Genomic DNA, 18,980 nt, shown 5'->3' with positions numbered 1-18,980 from the left:
AAAAAAATTTCAATATTTTGTGACCAAAATAATGTAATGTAATAAAAAACACAAAAAGAAAAATAAGAAAAAAATTAGATGAATAAAAATAAAATAAATAAAATTTTCAATAAAATATAATAATAACCATATATTTTAATAAAACAAATATTTTTTAATAAATTTAAATATTTTGTTTATAAAAAAAATTCTGTGACAAAAATAATTCAACATATAATATATTAAATTTTTTTATATTTTCAAAATAAAATTAACATAAGAAAAAATTAGGTAAATAAAATATTGGAAATCAATATTTCTAATAATTTTTGAAAAATTGAATATTTGAAGACATAAAGAAAATAATATTTATGTATTAATTATTAATTTAATATGATATAAAAACTATACAAAATGAAAAAAAATTAAATACGTTTTAATTATAATTTTAATAATTTACAACAAAAATTAAAAGAAATATAAAATCATAATTGTAATTATTAAAATCTATATTTTATATATTATATTTTAATTATAAAAGAAATATTTATATATTATTTATATAATATAGTATTCGAATATATCAAATTAAAAACGTTTCATGATTTTATTGTTTCATTCACCAAAATTTAAAATTTTTGACAAGGAAGGAAATTATTTTTTATTCTATATTGTTGTTGCATATTTTTTATTAATAATAATAATATTCTATTCTATTGTAAATTATTTATAAACTATTATAATGAGATATTTTTTAATTTTTTTATGTGGTGTAATTATGATTGTAATAAATTTTTATTATCATTTTTAAATTCCAATTTTAATATTTTATATAAATATATTTTTAAAAATATCTTAAATGTTTATATTTTTTATTAATATTTTTTAAATAAAAATAATTCTTTATATATTTTTATAAATACTTTTTTATCAATAAATTTTAAAAAGTATTGTACTGCAAATTTTAATATGTTTTATTACACAAATTTTTATATTTATTTATTTTATTTATATTTTTATCAACATTTTTTAAATAAAAATAATTCGTTATATAATTATTTTTACATAAAAATGAAAATGTTTTTTTTTTCTTAATGAATGTGTTTTAAGTAATTATGTTTTTTATTTTATAATTGATGTAAATTTATGATGTATACATTATAATTGTTATCCTAATTATAGTGATAAAAACAATCATGTTATTCTTGTTAATGATTTCTGATTAAATAATTACAGTCAGAATAAAATATTTTAGTTCAATTTATTTAAATATCATTTCTAGATATTAATTTTACCACTACATTTAACAAATTTTAAACCAATTAAATGAAATTTAATATAATTGATACTGACAGTAATGTTTAATTATTAATTAATGCACAATCTTTTCCAATTTTGAGGCTGATTTATTTATTTGTTTCTCAGAAATTAAATTATTTCTGCTGTCACGTTGGTGAAGTTAGTTTATTTTTTATATTGAAAATCTTGTAATTAATTATCTTACCATAAATAGAAAAAACTATTTAATTAACATATTTGTTTTAAATATTGAAATCTCATTAATAAAATTATGAATACAAATAGTATTTAATTGAGCTTGTAAATAATTATGTAAAAATATTGATTATTTTATGTATTTGTAAATTACTTAATTATACTTAGGATTTTAATTTGGTGATACTGATTAAAATAATAAAAGTCCAGTATTTTAAATAAATTTCTTTGTTTGTGTAAAATTCAAAGTACTGAACTCTCAATGATAATATTATGTAAAACTGTAAAACTTCTACGAAACTGTGAGAAACATAAGTTCTTTTATATCGTTAGAACAATAAAACAGATTTTCTTTCTGTAAACCCAAACATTTTCACAAATTTTAAAGTTATGGTTAACAACTATTTTTTATGGGACATTTCCATCTGTTTCCTTATGTAAATTGTTTAAATAAATTATGTTTTATTAATTTGCTTTTAATTTTGTGCACCACCCAAATGTGGGTCGTGTCAAAAGTGACTCTCTAAATTGTCCACTGATATAAATAATTAATATCTCTTAGAAAATGCCACACGTAACGTAACTCTCCAAACATCAAGATTGATTCGCAACTCTGAACTTATTAGCATCAATTAGGACCAATTGAAAAATCGATTCCAGTGACAGATCCAACAATAAGCTGTGTATGTATAACTAATTCACATCTAGTTTACACCACGACGTGACACCGAGAGAAATTTCCACCCGTAAATCCAATATTACTCCCCCACACTGACCGACGTTAAATTTCGGTTGGGTGCCGATATGAAATTAAATCATACCCAATTTTTTCGTTTGGTGCGACGAAATGGTGGTAAATAATGGGATGGGAGGTCATAAGATATGGGTGTTGGTGGAAGTTCAAGTACACTGCGAAATTTGCCGAGTTTTAAACATAAACGTTAAAATGTTATCCGCATGTATGGTTTAATATTCAGCTGAAAGTTCCAACAAGGAGTAATGTTAATAAATTATCCGACACACTATACATGGAATTCTAAAAATATCGCTCCCTAACTGCACAGTGTCGGATATATTATTCATATAAATAAAATCTGGTATGCTCTATAAGGTGTCTCACGTACTGGTAAACTTCACACTGGAGTCTTTATATTAATTTTTAAATTAATCTTATGAATCTTATGAAAGAACTCTTTTATGCCACTACATTATGTTATACATATTAATGACCGGCGCCTAGTGCAGATAAACTGCTTCTAAAAATACCGAAAGCCATTTTTTAATAAAAATCAAATAAAACAAGTGTTCGGGGGAAATAAATTTAGACGGCACAAAAGACGGGATCGACCTACCACCTTATGTTATCACTTTAACTTTTACACTCTTTAACTCTTTAGGAAGGCATCTGAGTAGAAACTTTGGAATCAATAAGACTAGCCACGTTCTCAAATTACGCGAAAAACTGTCAAAAACTATTAATATATTGACACAGATTCGGTCATGTCGAATTTATTTCACATGCATTGCCAAATTATTGTCACCGACTAAAAATGTGGATTTAAATGTTGTTTGTGGAGTAATTTTACGTAAATTCTCAAAAAATCATTAAAAAAAAATAAAAATTTATAAATAAATATTTCTTAAATTATTAATTATTAATGTGTTATTAAAATTAAAATAAATATATAATACTAAATAAAGGTAAAAATTTTTAAAAAAGTAAAATTTTGGAAAGAAATTTTTCAATTTTATCTGTTAAATTTAAAAAATATATATACATATACGAAAATTATAAAATTATTTTTCTAATAATGATTAATTAATTAATTAATTTTTCTAATAATTAAATATTGAATTTGTCAAACAAATAAATAAAATTTCATATTTGTAGTTTTAAGATAAAAATTTAATATATCTGCCAATTATGTTGAAAAAATTATTGAATAAATTATAAAAAATTGTAAAAGATAAAAAAATCTGAAGAATAAAATAAATTTAAATAATTTTAATAATTAAAATTTGGAAAGAGAAATTATTGAATTTTATCTGTTAATTTTTATCCATATATTCTTTTTTTTTTCTAATAATAAAAATTTAAATTAACTAATCTAATATATTTTTTAAATATTTTCATATTGGTAACTGTAAAAAACTGTGAATTATATTGCAATATGCCATAAATTATTGAATACATTATAAAAAATTAGAAATTAAAATTATTTCGAAGAAATTTTTTAATTCTATCTACTAAATTAAAAAATGCTGTGAAAACACTTTTTTCTAGTAATTAATAATAATTAAAAATTGAAATTGTTAAACATATTCTTAAATAATTTTTATATTTTTAACTGTTTAAAACGAAAAATTTTAAATATCTGTTAAATATGTCCAAAAATTCCACAAACTAATTAATAAAATACGAAAAAATTGTAAAACATAAAAAATATCTTGAAAAAATTTTATTTCATACATTTTACAAAAAGTTATTTAATTATAAATAAAAAAAAATAATAATTTTAATAATTAAAATTTGGAAAAAGAAATTTTGGAATTTTATCTATTAAATTTTAAAAAAATGCTTTGAAAACAGTTATGGCAATTATAAAATTATTTTTCTAATAATTAATAATAATTTTTTTGATAATTAAACATTGAAATTGTTACAAAAAAATTTAAATTATATAATTTATATTAAAAAAAAATATTCTGGGAAAACAGTTATGAAAATTACAAAACATTATTTTTCTAGTAATTAATAATAATTTTTCTAATAAGTAAACATTGAATTTTTTAAATATGTTCTTAAATAATATTTATATTTGTAATTATTTAAAACGAAAAATTTTATATCTGTTAAATATGCACAAAAATTCTATAAATTATTGAATAAAATACAAAAAATTGCAAATCTGGAGAAAATTTAATTTCTTTAATTTTATAACACGTTGTTTAATTATAAAATTATTAATTAATTATAAAATTTCAACAAATACGATGAACAATAATATAGAATTTTTATATAAATGTAAATAAAATAAATAAATGTAAAAAAATTTAATAAAAAATTTAGAAAATTTTGAATTTTATGTATTAAATTTAAAAAAAAATGCTGTGTGACAATAATAAAATTTATTTTTTGATAATTAATAATAATTTTTCTAATAATTAAACATTGAAATTGTGAAATGTTGATAGTCTTTTAAAACCATAACATTTTATGTATCTGTTAAATAAGTTGCCGCAAATGACATAAATTATTGAATAAACTATAAAAAATAAAAGAAGAAAGATCTGAAAATTTCATTTCATTTATTTTATCAAAAGTTGTTTCATGATAAATAAAAACTTGTCTTGTAAATTTCTTTCTAAAACACAACATAATGTACATACATGTATAAATCTTCCAGTTAATCCAGTTAAGCACTAATCGATTATATGAAACCATTTAATTATAATAATTTAATTAATGTGACTTATTAATCAATAATTGCATGCAGGGCATAAATAATTTACTAATCTCTGAACTCTTAAATTTTCTATAGAATTTTATTTAATTATATTTTTATACCACAATTAGGTCACATATATCATTTTTTTAAAATAAAATATATACATTATTTTAATAATAGGATAATTGTTATTATTAAATGCAATGAAAATTGAAATTCGTTTGTTTTGTTATATTGTTCCAGTGTTTAAATGAATTTGTAAAAAATTGTAAATTAAACCATTATGGAATTTAATGCTACTAAAACAAAATATCAACGAACAATCCTTTAAATTAATCTAATTAAAGTACAAATTATTATTTTAATATAATATTCATTGTAATTAATTATTAAATAGTTGCATGACCAACAAAATTTTATATTTTTATTAAAACGTTTTATATAAAATAATTTCTGTATTTTACATTATGGGTCATTAAACAACTGTTTAATTTTGAAATAGTAAATTAACATCATTAATAATTTATTATCGAATTTTAATAGTAAACATTTGACATTAAAATGTGCTGATGTACAAAATTTATGATTTAATTTTAATTTTTGTTTCAGGTAATATATTCTTCATTTTGGTGAATGCGTAAGTTAACTGGATTTTTATTAACATTTATTTTGGATTGGTGGGCCAATAAATTCAATAAAGATCAATTGAAAAGTGATATCATTTTATAATTATTTTTAATTAGTAATTATGCAAATTGACATTTAAACAATTGGTTGTCCCAAATTAAAACATTCGTTGTTTATTGACGACTTTAAATAGTGTTCCTCTACTCAGTTTTCAGCAGTAATTAATTAATTAATTAGATTGTATCTTGGTTTTATTTGAAAATTTGCCCTTGAGCATTCTCAAATCATCCAATTTTAGGTAGTTTGTTATCGTAACATCTGTAACTTACATCATGGAAATTTTGACAAATTAATCAAATATTTGTTTGCACGTTTTCCTTTAATTTAACCATGGAACTCATTAATAAAACCAATTCTGCCACAATAAAACAATAGGAAACAGGCATTCATAAAGATAAATAAAAATTGTGAGGCATTCATCCAAGTCGAAATTTAATATTCCCCCAGACTAGTAAAATGCGAACATATAATAGTTATTAGTCGGTCGCAATCTGGCGGGGTGTAAAAGCGTGTAAAGATAGAAGTGACAGTTAACCTGGAGCATCGCGTTTGAATACAGAACTATTAAGGAACAGTGGAGGACACTCGACCCGTCTGCATCTGACTTGGTTCGCTGTGTGTGTGTGTGCATCCGTTCCCATCCACTCTTAATAATCTGCATAGAATTAACGCACCAACCCTCCGCCCCACCCCACATTCAGCTCCGTTCGTCGCCTGCGATGGGGTTTTATACTTTTTAATCCCGCTTATGATTCGACAACTCGACTACAGTTTTGTGGGGCGACCTTTGGTGGTGATTATCATCGACAATTTCGGTGCATTGACAAAAAATATAATAACGGGGGATGAAAATCAATTTTCACGTCCACAAAAGATGTGGATGTGCTCTTCAATGTGTTTATGTAACTTAATATGCCTACAAAAGTGGATGCTGATAAAGTTTTTAATTAAAAAAAAATACAGACGTCTATAATTATATATAAATATATTTATCTATAATTTATGTAATAGATTAGTGAACTACTCCTTATCTACCTATAAATAAAGGCTTTATAAAAGCAACTTAACATTGACACCAGCACATCCTTTGACCCCCAATCCGGTGACCTTAAAAGTGGCCCCGTGACTTGGGCCTGTTAAGGGTTGTCCATCCACAGGGAGGGCCGCACTGGTTACATACAGTTCATCTAAATTGGGCCCACCAAAAGCCACAGAGGTTACCTTGACGAAATTTAAATGTTATTACACTCTACTTAAGGTTTGATTAACTTACTTCAAGAGCAGGAATGTCGATGGTCTGAACGATGGTGTCCTGCTTCCTGGGATCCACCTTGATGACCCTGCTGGCGTTGAAGATTGCAATCCACAAGTTACCATCGGTGTCGATGGTCATACCGTCCAAGTGGCCGGGGATGCCATGTTTGGAGAGTGTGAGGATGGTTTTACCGTTGGCTGTATTCAATAGAATTGTCTAAGATAGAGTTGGTCTTGGGATAAATCAAGTGGCTTACATATTGTCCCATTTGTGATGTCACAGTCGTATTGTTCTAAGTAACCAGTTGCTGAGTCGATGTAATAGAACGTTTTGTTGTCCAGGCTCCAAGTAAGACCGTTGGAGATGCCAATTCCGGTCAGGTGCGTGTTGATTTGCTTGTTGATTAAGGTGAAGAGGCTGCCCTTTTTACCTTCGATTTTGCCGTTGACGTTTGGGCCACCCAAAGTACCTACACATTCAGTAAAATAATACTGAGTAAATCAAGTAATAAATTGGGTTTACCAGCCCACAATCGTCCAGTGGCGTCACATTTTCCATCATTTAGGGCTCCTTCACTTTCAACAGTTACTAAAGGTTCAATTTTTGAAACTTTGTCGCTTTCACCATCCCAGGTGACGACCACTAGTTGTTTTCCTATGCTGATCAAAAATTTATCCTTTTGGCCCTCCACTGGTATGATTAAGGTCACAATGTCACCTCCTGGGAAATCAACAATACAATAAAATTTATAAGTATTAATAATTTAACGTACCAATGACAGCTTTGGTGTGCTTTTTGGTGGCTGGAACGTATTTGTTGATGGACTTCCCATAAATGTCCACGAAGTACAGGCACTGGTTTGTGGCGTCCCAATGGGGGCCTTCACCCAAAATTGCTGGTTGGGTTATAGTCTCCACTTTTGGACTCATTGTTTTTACTGCAAACAAACATTAAACACATTGTTAATATTATCTGCTATGAAACTGGATAGCATTGTGACTTACCGAAAGTTGATGAGGTAATCTGAATCTGCCAACTTCATACGAATTGGCCACAATTTATAACGTCAATAATTAAACTAATGTAAACACACTTGAAAATTATCTGTAATCTATTATTACTTGTTTTGATTTGGTTAGTTTTAACTAGTATTCTATCACTGTTTAAAGGGGGAAAGGGATATCTACAAAGTCTGGACTTACATATTTCAATTTATTGCACAACTTTTCTAAATTTAGAGTGATTCATTTGGAATTTAGAGAAAAAAGTTATGTAATATAAAATAATTAAGTTTTAAGGAATTTAAAAAAATTAAGCTATTTTAGTTTAGAACTTAATCTCTCAGCTTATTTAGATTCTTCGATTTTAAGGGTCTTTTAAACTATTAAGATTTTTTTACGTTTACATGAACTTTAATCTTTTGATTATTAGTGTTTTTTAATAGTTTTATTATCTTTAATCCTTCATACTTTTCGAAAAAAAAATCTTAAATTTTTGAACTATTCCTAATTTTTTAAGGTTTTTTTTATAGATTTTCAAATTATACAGATTTGTCTAATTTTTGAGACTTTTTTAGACTGCGATTTTATTAGATATTTCAAGATTTTTAAATTTTGTTAAATTTTTGAAATTATTCCTTAATTCTCAAGTTTTTTTTATATTATTTTATATAGCTTAATGTTATTTTTAAGATTCTTTAGACTGTGATTTTATCAAGATTTCTAAATTTTATGTTTTGATTATTTATATTTCTTCTTTTTTATATTTGACATTAATAAATAGGTGAAAACTGAAAATGAAGTTTATTGGATAATTTTGAAGTGTATAATTATACTTAATTAGCGCACATTATATTTATAGATTTAACTTCGAATTATGTATAATAAATCTTATATAAATAATTTATTATTGTAATAAAGTCGTATAACAAACATTAAGAAAAAAAGAAAATATGTAAAATGAAGCTTATAATTATTGGTGATAATATTTCTTTCTTTTAATTCTTCAATTTCGTCTAAATTAGTTTGATTATTTTTAATTTTTCATGTTTTTCTATTTAATATTTATTGAAAAAATTAAATTTTGTTAAATTTTTTAAAAATTCCTCAATATTCAAGTCTTTTGTATTGTTTATATTTTTAAATTATACTAATTCTTGTTATTTTTGAGATTTTTTTTAGACTGATTTTATTAGATTTTTCAGGATTTTTAAATTTTATAGTTTATTGCTGTAACAAAGTCGTATAACAAACTTAGTAAAAACAAGAGAATATCTAAAATAAGCTTGTAGTTATTGTTGATAATATTTCTTCTTTTAATTCATCAATTTCTTTTCAATTAGTTTAAATATCTTTAATTCTCCATGTTTTACAAATTAATATATTTCGAAAAAATTAAAATTTTCTTAAATATTTGAAATATTCCTCAATTCTCAAGTTTTTTATATTGTTTAAATTTTTAAATTATATAGATTTTTGTCATTTTTGAGATTGTTTTAGACTGATTTTATCAGATTTTTCAGGATTTTTAAATTTTATAAGTTGATTATATTATTTTTTCTTGTTTTTCTTTTTATATTTGGCATTAACAAATAAGTGAAAACTGAAATAGAAATTTAATAGTTAATTTTGAAATCCAGTTAATGATACTTAATTAGCACCTAGCACTTTTGAAATTTATATTTTTATAGATTTAACTAGAAATTATATATAATAAAACTGACATAAATAATTTATTGCTGTAATAAAATTGTATAAACATTAGTAAAAACAAGAAAATATGTAAAACAAAGCTTGTAGTTAATATTGATAATATTTCTTCTTTTAATTCTTCAATTTCTTTTAAATTTGTTTGACTATTATATATATATTTAATTCTTCATGTTTTTCTATTTAATATTTATTGAACAAAAATTAAAATTTTCTTAAATTTTCCTCAATTCTCAAGTTTTTTATGTTGTTTAAATTTTTAAATTATACAGAATTTTAAATTATACATATTCTTGTCATTTCTGTCTTTTAAATTAGTTTGGTTATCTTCAATTTTTCATATTTTTCTATTCAATATTTTTTGAAAAAATTAAAATTTTATTAAATTTTGAAACATTCCTCAATTCCCGAGTTTTTATATTGTTTAAATTTGTAAATTATACAGATTCTTGTCATTTTTGAGTTTTTTTCAGATTAAGATTTTGTCAGATTTTTAAATTTTATATTATGATTCGTTTTTTTACACTTGTATTAAAAAACTGGTGAAAACTGAGACTGAAATTTATTGGATAATTAGCATTAGTACTTATTGGAATTTATATTTTTACAGCCTTAACTAAAAAATATATAATACAAATCCAACCAAAGCAAAAAACATTTTGTTACTGTAATAAAATGGTATAGGAAATTTTAGTTAAAACAGGAAAAAGTGTAAAATGAAGCTTGTAATTATTGTTGATTTAAAATTGAGTGTAACAGAATGATAAATAATGTGCGGACACAGACATATTAGCAATAAACTAGATACGTGTGGCGTTGTAACTCTAATATAAAATTAGTTCGTTTCGGAATTTAACCCTATAAAGTTGTTAATTTTGAAATAAAACCCAAATTAGGCAGAGCTGTAATTTAGTGATTAATTAAGTGTTGTGAAATTGAACACGTTTATTATGTTGATAATTAATTAGCATAATTAAAGTGGTTTCGGTGTTTATGCAGCGTAGTTGGAGAGTTTGATCGCGATACGAGGTGTACGGTGTGTACGGCTGTTAACCATCTTATCGAATCCGGCAAGATAGGGAGATTGTATTGAATCCATCGTGCGGCCCGTAGCCCACGGCATCTGGAATCGGAGGCCATTAAGGTGGGTGGCGGTGGCGAGGCTCAAAAGTTTCCTTCGACCTCTGCCGAGAGGGCCGAGCCCGTCACAAATTCACGGCATGTTCAAAGGATTCGCGGGTCTCACTATGTGGATGTTATCTTTTATGAGACCAAACGATGGGATTATTGAAGTTTCTTCTTAAATGATACACACGTTTCTTATAACAACTTGAAACAAAAAGAATCAAAACTTGCCAGACATTAAAATAACATTTTCTCCATCGCCACAAATTACGACCAGACAAACAATACGAAACTTTCTATAGAAAACCATCCAGATGGTGACAATACGTGTACTCATCCACGCCTTCATTCAATAACTAATAATACTTTTCCTTTATTACTTTTTCCTTTATTTATTATACATGTAAACTTAAAGTTGTTACGTTCGAAAAATTCTAAAATCAAAAATCCACCCACAAACAAACACAATCATTTCCGGCAGTTAAAATAATAATATATAGGTATTGGGTTTAAATGTATGCTCAGTTTAATTAAAAGCAATTGTTTACCGTTGTGATTAAACAAATTTACGAATATCTATACATAGTTAATTTTAGCTATGTACGTTCATTTTAAAACAAAATTAATTTCTACTAACATTTTATATACACTGCTAAACAAAAAAAAATACGTTTATTTATATGTTTTTTTTTCTTCTAAACTTAACCAAGTCTCTAAATTCTTCACATTCAATTATTTATTTTTTATAATTACATATTTTGTTGATTTATTCTTTTTTAACAAATATCTTTAGATTCTTCATATTCATTTCAGCTTTATATTTTATATGTTATTCATATATCTTAGTTTTATTATAACTTTTAGAGTATCTTTATTTTTTTTAAAACTTAAACAGGATTATTTAATTTCCCAGATTATTTATGTTCCTTCTATTTTCCAAAAATTCTTCAGTTCTTTTTAATTTTTTAATAATACAGATACATTATCTGAATACTCTTTCATTTTTTTATTTCTGATTTTATGTACATTCTTTATGTTAATTAATTAAGATATTTTATCTATCTTAAGTCATTGGACATTACAAGGAAAATTGAGGCCCAAAATCGGCGAGTTAATTACGTTAGAAGGTGTTGAAAGTAATTGTCTGAACTGACAATTCGGCATGGAGACGTGAAGGGGGTTGTTTGCCGTCGAAAAACGGCAAAACAAGTACATGAAACATTAAGGAAACGCTCCATCGGGACGCTGGCGGGCCAACAGCCCCGACACGAACCGCCGACATCCATCCCAAGGGTAGCAGGGTAGCAGTCTGGCAGCTTAACACTAATCCATCATAACTTCTCACTGCTAAGATTCTTTCTCCGTTCCGCTTTCATACACTGTACCCGCTAAACGCCCCATCCTTATGGTATTGCTGCGCTTTAAATTGTCCATTTATCATCGGCGCACACTTTTCCAACCATTTGGCGACTAATAAAAATGTAAAGCAGTTTCTTTACATAATTTGAGGTCGTCTAAATGTGCCGCTGTCTACCAACAATTGTAATCCTGCATTAGTATACATTAACAAATATGCTACGGTCCATTTTTAATCGTTAAGAGTTGAGCTCCAGATTGCTAGATTCACTACATTTTATAACTCTTTAAACTCTTTACATTTCTTATATTTTTATGCTCTTTTGCATTGTGAATTTTAGATTTTTAGATTAATTAAATCTTTCTAGTTTTTTACATTCTTCAATTTCTCATATTTTAGAAATCCAAGATTTTATTTAGTAAAATTATAAATTTGATTAGTTAGGTATGTACAATATTTTAAATAAAATGATTTAAATTCTATGGACTCTTAGATTTTTTATATTTTTTACATAGAAAATTTTTTTATTTAATGTGTTTTTGTCAGATACACTAGATTCTTCAAATTTCTTAATTATTAAGTCTATTAGTTTATTTAAATGAATACTTTAATTTTCTATATTTTGTAGTTTTTATAAAAATTTAAATATATATTTTTATATATCGTTCATATCCTTCAGATTTCTTAAATATTTAGATTATTTAGGTGAATTCTTTAATTTTTTAAATTATGGTAGTTTTTATAAAAAATTAAACATTGAAAATTTATTTATTTTCGTATTTAAACTAATACTGATTAGTTTACTTGCTGAACTCAAAATAATTTATACACATTTTAGACTGTCCAGATTTTTAAAGTCTAAACTTTTACATTGATTAAATCCTTAAAATTCTATAGACTCTTCATTTTTTTTATAATTTGTATGTGGCAGAATTTTGATAACAATTAAATATTAAAAATTTCTTCATTTGTTTATTTAATGTATGATTGTTAGACATACTAGTTTTTATATATTGTTCATATCCTTCAGATTTCTTAAACATTTAATCTTCTTTTTAGATTATTTAGGTGAATTCTTTAATTTTTTAAATTATGATAGTTTTTATTAAAAATTAAATATTGAAAATTTATTTATTTTCGAATTTAAAGTAATACTGATTAGTTTATTTGCTGAATTCAGAATAATTTATAGATATTTTGGACTATCCAGATTTTTAAAGTCTAAACTTTTACACTGATTAAATCCTTTAAATTCTGTGGACTCTTCAATTTTTTATAATTTGTATGTGGCAGAATTTTGATAACAATTTAAATATTGAAAATTTCTTAATTTGTTTATTTAATGTATGATTGCTAGACATATCAGTTTTTATATATCGTTCATATCCTTCAGATTTCTTAAATATTTAATCTTTTTTTAGATTATTTAGGTGAATTCTTTAATTTTTTAAATTATGGTAGTTTATATTAAAAATTAAATATTGAAAATTTATTTACTTTCGAATTTAAAGTAATACTGATTAGTTTACTTGCTGAATTCAGAATAATTTATAGTTATTTTGGACTGTCCAGATTTTTAAAGTCTAAACTTTTACACTGATTAAATCCTTTAAATTCTGTGGACTCTTCAATTTTTTATGATTTGTATGTGGCAGAATTTTGATAACAATTTAAATATTGAAAATTTCTTCATTTGTTTATTTAATGTATGATTGCTAGACATATCAGTTTTTATATATCGTTCATATCCTTCAGATTTCTTAAATATTTAATCTTTTTTTAGATTATTTAGGTGAATTCTTTAATTTTTTAAATTATGATAGTTTTTATTAAAAATTAAATATTGAAAATTTATTTATTTTCGAATTTAAAGTAATACTGATTAGTTTATTTGCTGAATTCAGAATAATTTATAGATATTTTGGACTATCCAGATTTTTAAAGTCTAAACTTTTACATTGATTAAATCCTTTAAATTCTGTAGACTCTTCAATTTGTTGTAATTTGTATGTAGCAGAATTTTGACAACAATTTAAATAATGAAAATTTCTTTATTTGTTTATTTAATGTATCACTGCTAGACATACTAGTTTTTATATATTGTTCATATCCTTCAAATTTCTTAAATATTTAATCTTTTTTTAGATTATTTAGGTGAATTCTTTAATTTTTTAAATTATGGTGGTATTTTAAAAAAAATTAAACATTGAAAATTTATTTATTTCTGTATTTTTTTATTTAACAGATACACTGGTTTTTGTATATTGTTTTTATAATCTTCAAATTTCTTATACATATAATCTTTTTTTAGATTATTTAATTGAATTCTTTAATATTTTATATTATGGTAGTTTTTATAAAAAATGAACATTGAAAAATTATTTATTTTCGAATTTAAAGTAATGCTGATTAGTTTATTAGCTGAATTCAAAATAATTTATAAACAGTTAAGACTGCCCAAAATTTTAAAGTCTAAACTTTTAGATAGATTAAATCCTTTAAATTCTGTGGACTGTCCAATTTTTTATAATTTGTAAATGGCAAAATTTTTATAACAGTTTAAATATTGAAAATTACTTTACTTTTTATTTAATATTTGGTTCCTGATACACTAGTTTTTGTATATCATTTATATTCTTTAAATTTCAACAGATTTATATACTAACTTTAACTCCATTTTTATGTACATTAAATTCTTTAAAGAGTTTCTACTCCATGAATATTTCAAATTTATGCATTCCACAGCAAAAATTTTATTTATTTCTGTATTTATAGTAATTAGAAGAAGTTTTATTGTTGATAATTTATTGTTTCGGAGATAATAAAAATATGAGCTCAAAACATATGCCACACACAAACCAAAATGCAGCGAGTGATTTGTCCATTTGTCCTAAATCCCATAAAAACAAACACGAAATATTATTTGCAGCGCAGCAACGAGTTCATAGAGAACATAGAGACCGCATCGGGGTGGAACAGAGAGACCGGCTCTATGTCCTTATGGAATTCGTTACTCCCCATTGTTTATGATGGTAATCTAAATTGTCAATTCGCTTAGGTGTTTCCACACAATGGACTGGTGATGGGAATGCGAGAATTAATGAAATGTGCTAAAAGATATGCAACAAGTATTTTTCGTTTTCCACCGTTGATTTATAAAATGAAATCTCACCGGCTTTATGAATGACGTTTTTTTAATTTAAAAACGGTTTTTTTTTGGCCGCCGCCGAAATTGATTTCCATTGTTGCTAAACTGATTGCGCATAAATCCGTTCAATTAACAGAATGAGGAGCTAAATTAAAATAGTCATTAACATTGTTATCTGCATTTTGACACGTTTATGCGCACTAGGAAATGTTGTAAAATATAAATATTTGAAGATAAAGTCTTAATTTACAGTTACATTAGGTAACAGTAATTGGAATTGTCACTTAAGAAACAAGACATCCATAATTATCGATTCAGGCAGCACTTAAATTAATTTCCACCGAAATTACAGTACCTATGTACGTAATCGCGTGATTTTGTATGAGAACACAATTTCCAAATTAACCTTTCCTAATTCGTACAAATTAATAATAAATACGTTTACCATGTTTTACCAATTTAATTTTCCATATTTTTTCCGCACTATGCAATTAAAATGTTAATTGCTAATTGATTTTCTACTCAGATATTGAATATTGGAGTTTTCTGTGGAGGAGCACCAAATTTACTAATAACGAAACATCAGGCAAATTGAATTTGCAGTCGTAATAAATCTGAAAGTCCAAAAATATGTGTAATAATTGGTATAAAATTGTATATCATTATATCATTCCGACCGAAATTTACTATTTTAATTATGAAATTTTGATTTATCATTTTGATTTATTGGCCACGACCGATAGTGGCTGAACTGAATCTACATAATTTATTAAGTGCAGGAATTTCATCTGGTTTTTGTTGAACGTTTTGTTGTGTTTATGTGTAATTGTTTGGCATCTTGACAAAACTGTGAATGTTACTTCTTACTATATTAAAAGTACCGGAGTATAAACAAAATTATTTAACGTGTCAAAAAATAGGCCAGAAAAAAATTTCTGTGCAAATGTATTTTTAAATTTATTGTGTCCAGCTAAATTTAAAACATTTTATGTTAATTTGCAATGGTCTATAAGTAAATTATTAATTAAAAATCGTAAAAATACTAAATAACAAACATTTTTTATCATTATTTATTAATTTTATACAGTAAATTATATAATTTGTCTTATTAGACTTCATTATTATAGGTTAAGATAGGTTATGTTGGTTTATGTTAGGTTATGGTATATTATATACACATATATTGAATATAATAATAATGAACGAATTCATAATCCAGTAAATTTTAGTTATGACTTTAGAAAACTCTTATTTATTAAATAAAAATGGCATAGTTTAGGTTTATTTTTCATTATTAATTAAAAAAGGCATTAATTACTTTTCATGCATTTTATTCTTCACATGGAAAAGAAAATAGCGAAATCATTTTTAGAGGTGTAATGTTTCCAATCAGCATACAAAGTGAAAGCGTTAATTAAAATATTCCTGGAAAATTTCAAACGAAAAATATAAATACAAAACATTCACTTTTTATTTTATTTGATACATCACATATTTTATTTAAAAATAATTATATAAATTATCTAATTAGATTTGGTTATTGTTAACATAGATTAGGTAATGTTGATTTATGTTAGGTTAGATTAGATGAGGTTATGTTAAAAACTTAACCTCAAATTATAACTATAAAAAATTTAATTATAAAAATAAAATATTATGTAATTACATTTTTACAAGAATTTTGGTAGAAATATAGATAATTAACAAATAAAAAATAATTTTATAAATTTAACTTAAACAGAAGTTGTAAATAAATTCTGGAAAAATAATACACATCATATTTTTATCAATAATTTATTAAACTGATACAGATTTAGTTTGTCAAAACATATAAAATCTGCCTAATTGGATTAGGTTTTTGTTAGGTTAGGTAATATTGATTTATGACACGTTAGATTAAATGAGGTTATGTTAAGTTAAGAATTTGATATGACATCATAACTTTGAAAAATTAAATTGTAAAAATTAAATAATATATAATTACATTTCTTTTTAGAAGGAATATAGATAATTAAAAAATATAGATCATTATTTTATAAATTTAACCAAAAATTAAACATATAAACAATTTTTTTAACCTTCAAAGTTTAGTTAAACTCCGAATTTAGGCAACTCTCATTTGGTAAATATTTATGGTGGTTTAGATTTCCTTATTAATTAAAAAAGCCACTAATTACTTCTTATCCTTTGTATTCTTTACATAAAAAAGAAGTACCGAAAACATTTTTTAAAGGTCTAAAGTTTCCAATCAAAATACAAAGTGAAAGTGATAATTAAAAGGTCCGGGGCAATTTTGAAATGAAATAGAAACTAATGAAAAACGAAGCGGTCCATAAATCCAACCGTAGTGCATTGATTATAACGTTCCAGTCCGGCCGTAATGAAATAACGAAGAGGTTACAATTGAATTATAAATCAGGGATGACGTTGGTTTGGAATTTTGTCAATAAGGGAATCATATAAGCCGCACGTATTGTCTACGAGCAATATACCTGGCAGTAAATGTTTGCCCTTTAGTGGCGAGAAAGTCGCTGTTGACACATAAAGTTAACCACTGACAGGGACTAGATCACATGTTTAGTGTATACCGGCGGCGAATTATTCAGATTTAAAACGGCCAAAAATAGACGGCGGCCACTTTATAAACCGCAAATTACACGGAAACACAATTAAACGTCGAAAATATTCATAGGCACAATAGGAATCCATCGGATGTGATTGCTTTATTTTGTCGAACTCGTCCAATATCTAATCCACCCACATCAATTTGCACTTGGTTAATTTATCGTTGTTACAGAAGACATTATGGGTCAGGATTAAATTACCTTATTTTAAATACTTGCACACAATTAAAACGGATCCTCTGAACTTTCTGGTTAATTTGAATGCGTGTTTTTATAAAGAAAGTTTTCAAAGTTTATCATAAACATAAGCTGTGGAGTTAAAAATTTTAGCACTGGATTCGATAGGTCATGGTGAGAGCTTCGGCTTTGTTTACGTAATGAGGATCACAACAAATGAAAATTTCATAAAACTACTTTGGAAACTAAAGTTTAGATATAGAAAAAGTTAAAAAAAATTACTAAAATATATATTATTATTTTAAAAATAAATATGTAAAAAATGTCAAAGTAAGCAGCAACTAAATACAAATTGAATATGATTTAACACAAAGGTATTTCTTTCAATGAAATATTCAGTTAAAATGTAAAAATTTTGAGTAAAGAAATATATAAACAAATCTTACAATTACTATTAGTTTAATAAATTAACTTGTCTGGGCATTATTTTATATAAATTTCTTTTGTCAAATTTATGAAATTATTTATTAATTATCTGTATTATTTCCAAAATAATTTTTAAAAATATAATTATATAAAACTTGATTATTACACTTTATTTTATTCTAGTTATGACATGGTATTAAATTATGAACTTAACATAACTTCATCTAATCTAATGTTAGGTTAGATTAGATGATATTTTAACATTACCTAACCTAACAAAAACCAAGGCCAATTACACTATTTATATAATTTTAAACTAACTAAAATTTACTGTATCAGTTTAACAAATTATTGACAAAAATGTGTTGTGAATTATTTTTCAGTGTTTATTATAATTTTTGTTAAATTTATAAAATAATTTATCTATATTCTTTCCAAAATAATTTATATAAATATAATTACATAAAATTTTATTGTTACTATTTAATTTTTTCTAGTTATGACATGATATTAAATTGTAATCTTAACATAACCTCATATATTAGACAAAC

General features: G+C 24.4%; 2 protein-coding genes across 2 annotated transcripts in view; one reads left to right on the top strand and one right to left on the bottom strand.

Moving 5' to 3' along the window:
- Nucleotides 1-18,980, top strand: part of LOC126265310 (basement membrane-specific heparan sulfate proteoglycan core protein-like) — a 90,107-nt gene that overhangs the window by 44,404 nt on the left and 26,723 nt on the right. The gene's annotated exons all lie outside the window — the stretch shown is intronic.
- On the bottom strand, nucleotides 6,578-7,935 carry LOC109597224 (regucalcin-like). Its single transcript, XM_049966817.1, has 6 exons — nucleotides 7,869-7,935; nucleotides 7,637-7,801; nucleotides 7,387-7,584; nucleotides 7,121-7,333; nucleotides 6,883-7,061; nucleotides 6,578-6,830 (listed from the first exon to the last, which is right to left on the bottom strand). The coding sequence occupies exons 2-6, from the start codon at nucleotides 7,791-7,793 to the stop codon at nucleotides 6,660-6,662; spliced, it is 918 nt and encodes a 305-aa protein (XP_049822774.1). The 5' UTR covers nucleotides 7,794-7,801; nucleotides 7,869-7,935; the 3' UTR covers nucleotides 6,578-6,659.

The sequence above is a fragment of the Aethina tumida genome, chromosome 4, assembly GCF_024364675.1.
Source record: "Aethina tumida isolate Nest 87 chromosome 4, icAetTumi1.1, whole genome shotgun sequence".
Lineage (NCBI taxonomy): Eukaryota > Metazoa > Arthropoda > Insecta > Coleoptera > Nitidulidae > Aethina > Aethina tumida.
The sequence above is the reverse complement of the archived record's forward strand: the minus strand, read 5'-3'. Positions and strand labels throughout refer to the sequence as shown.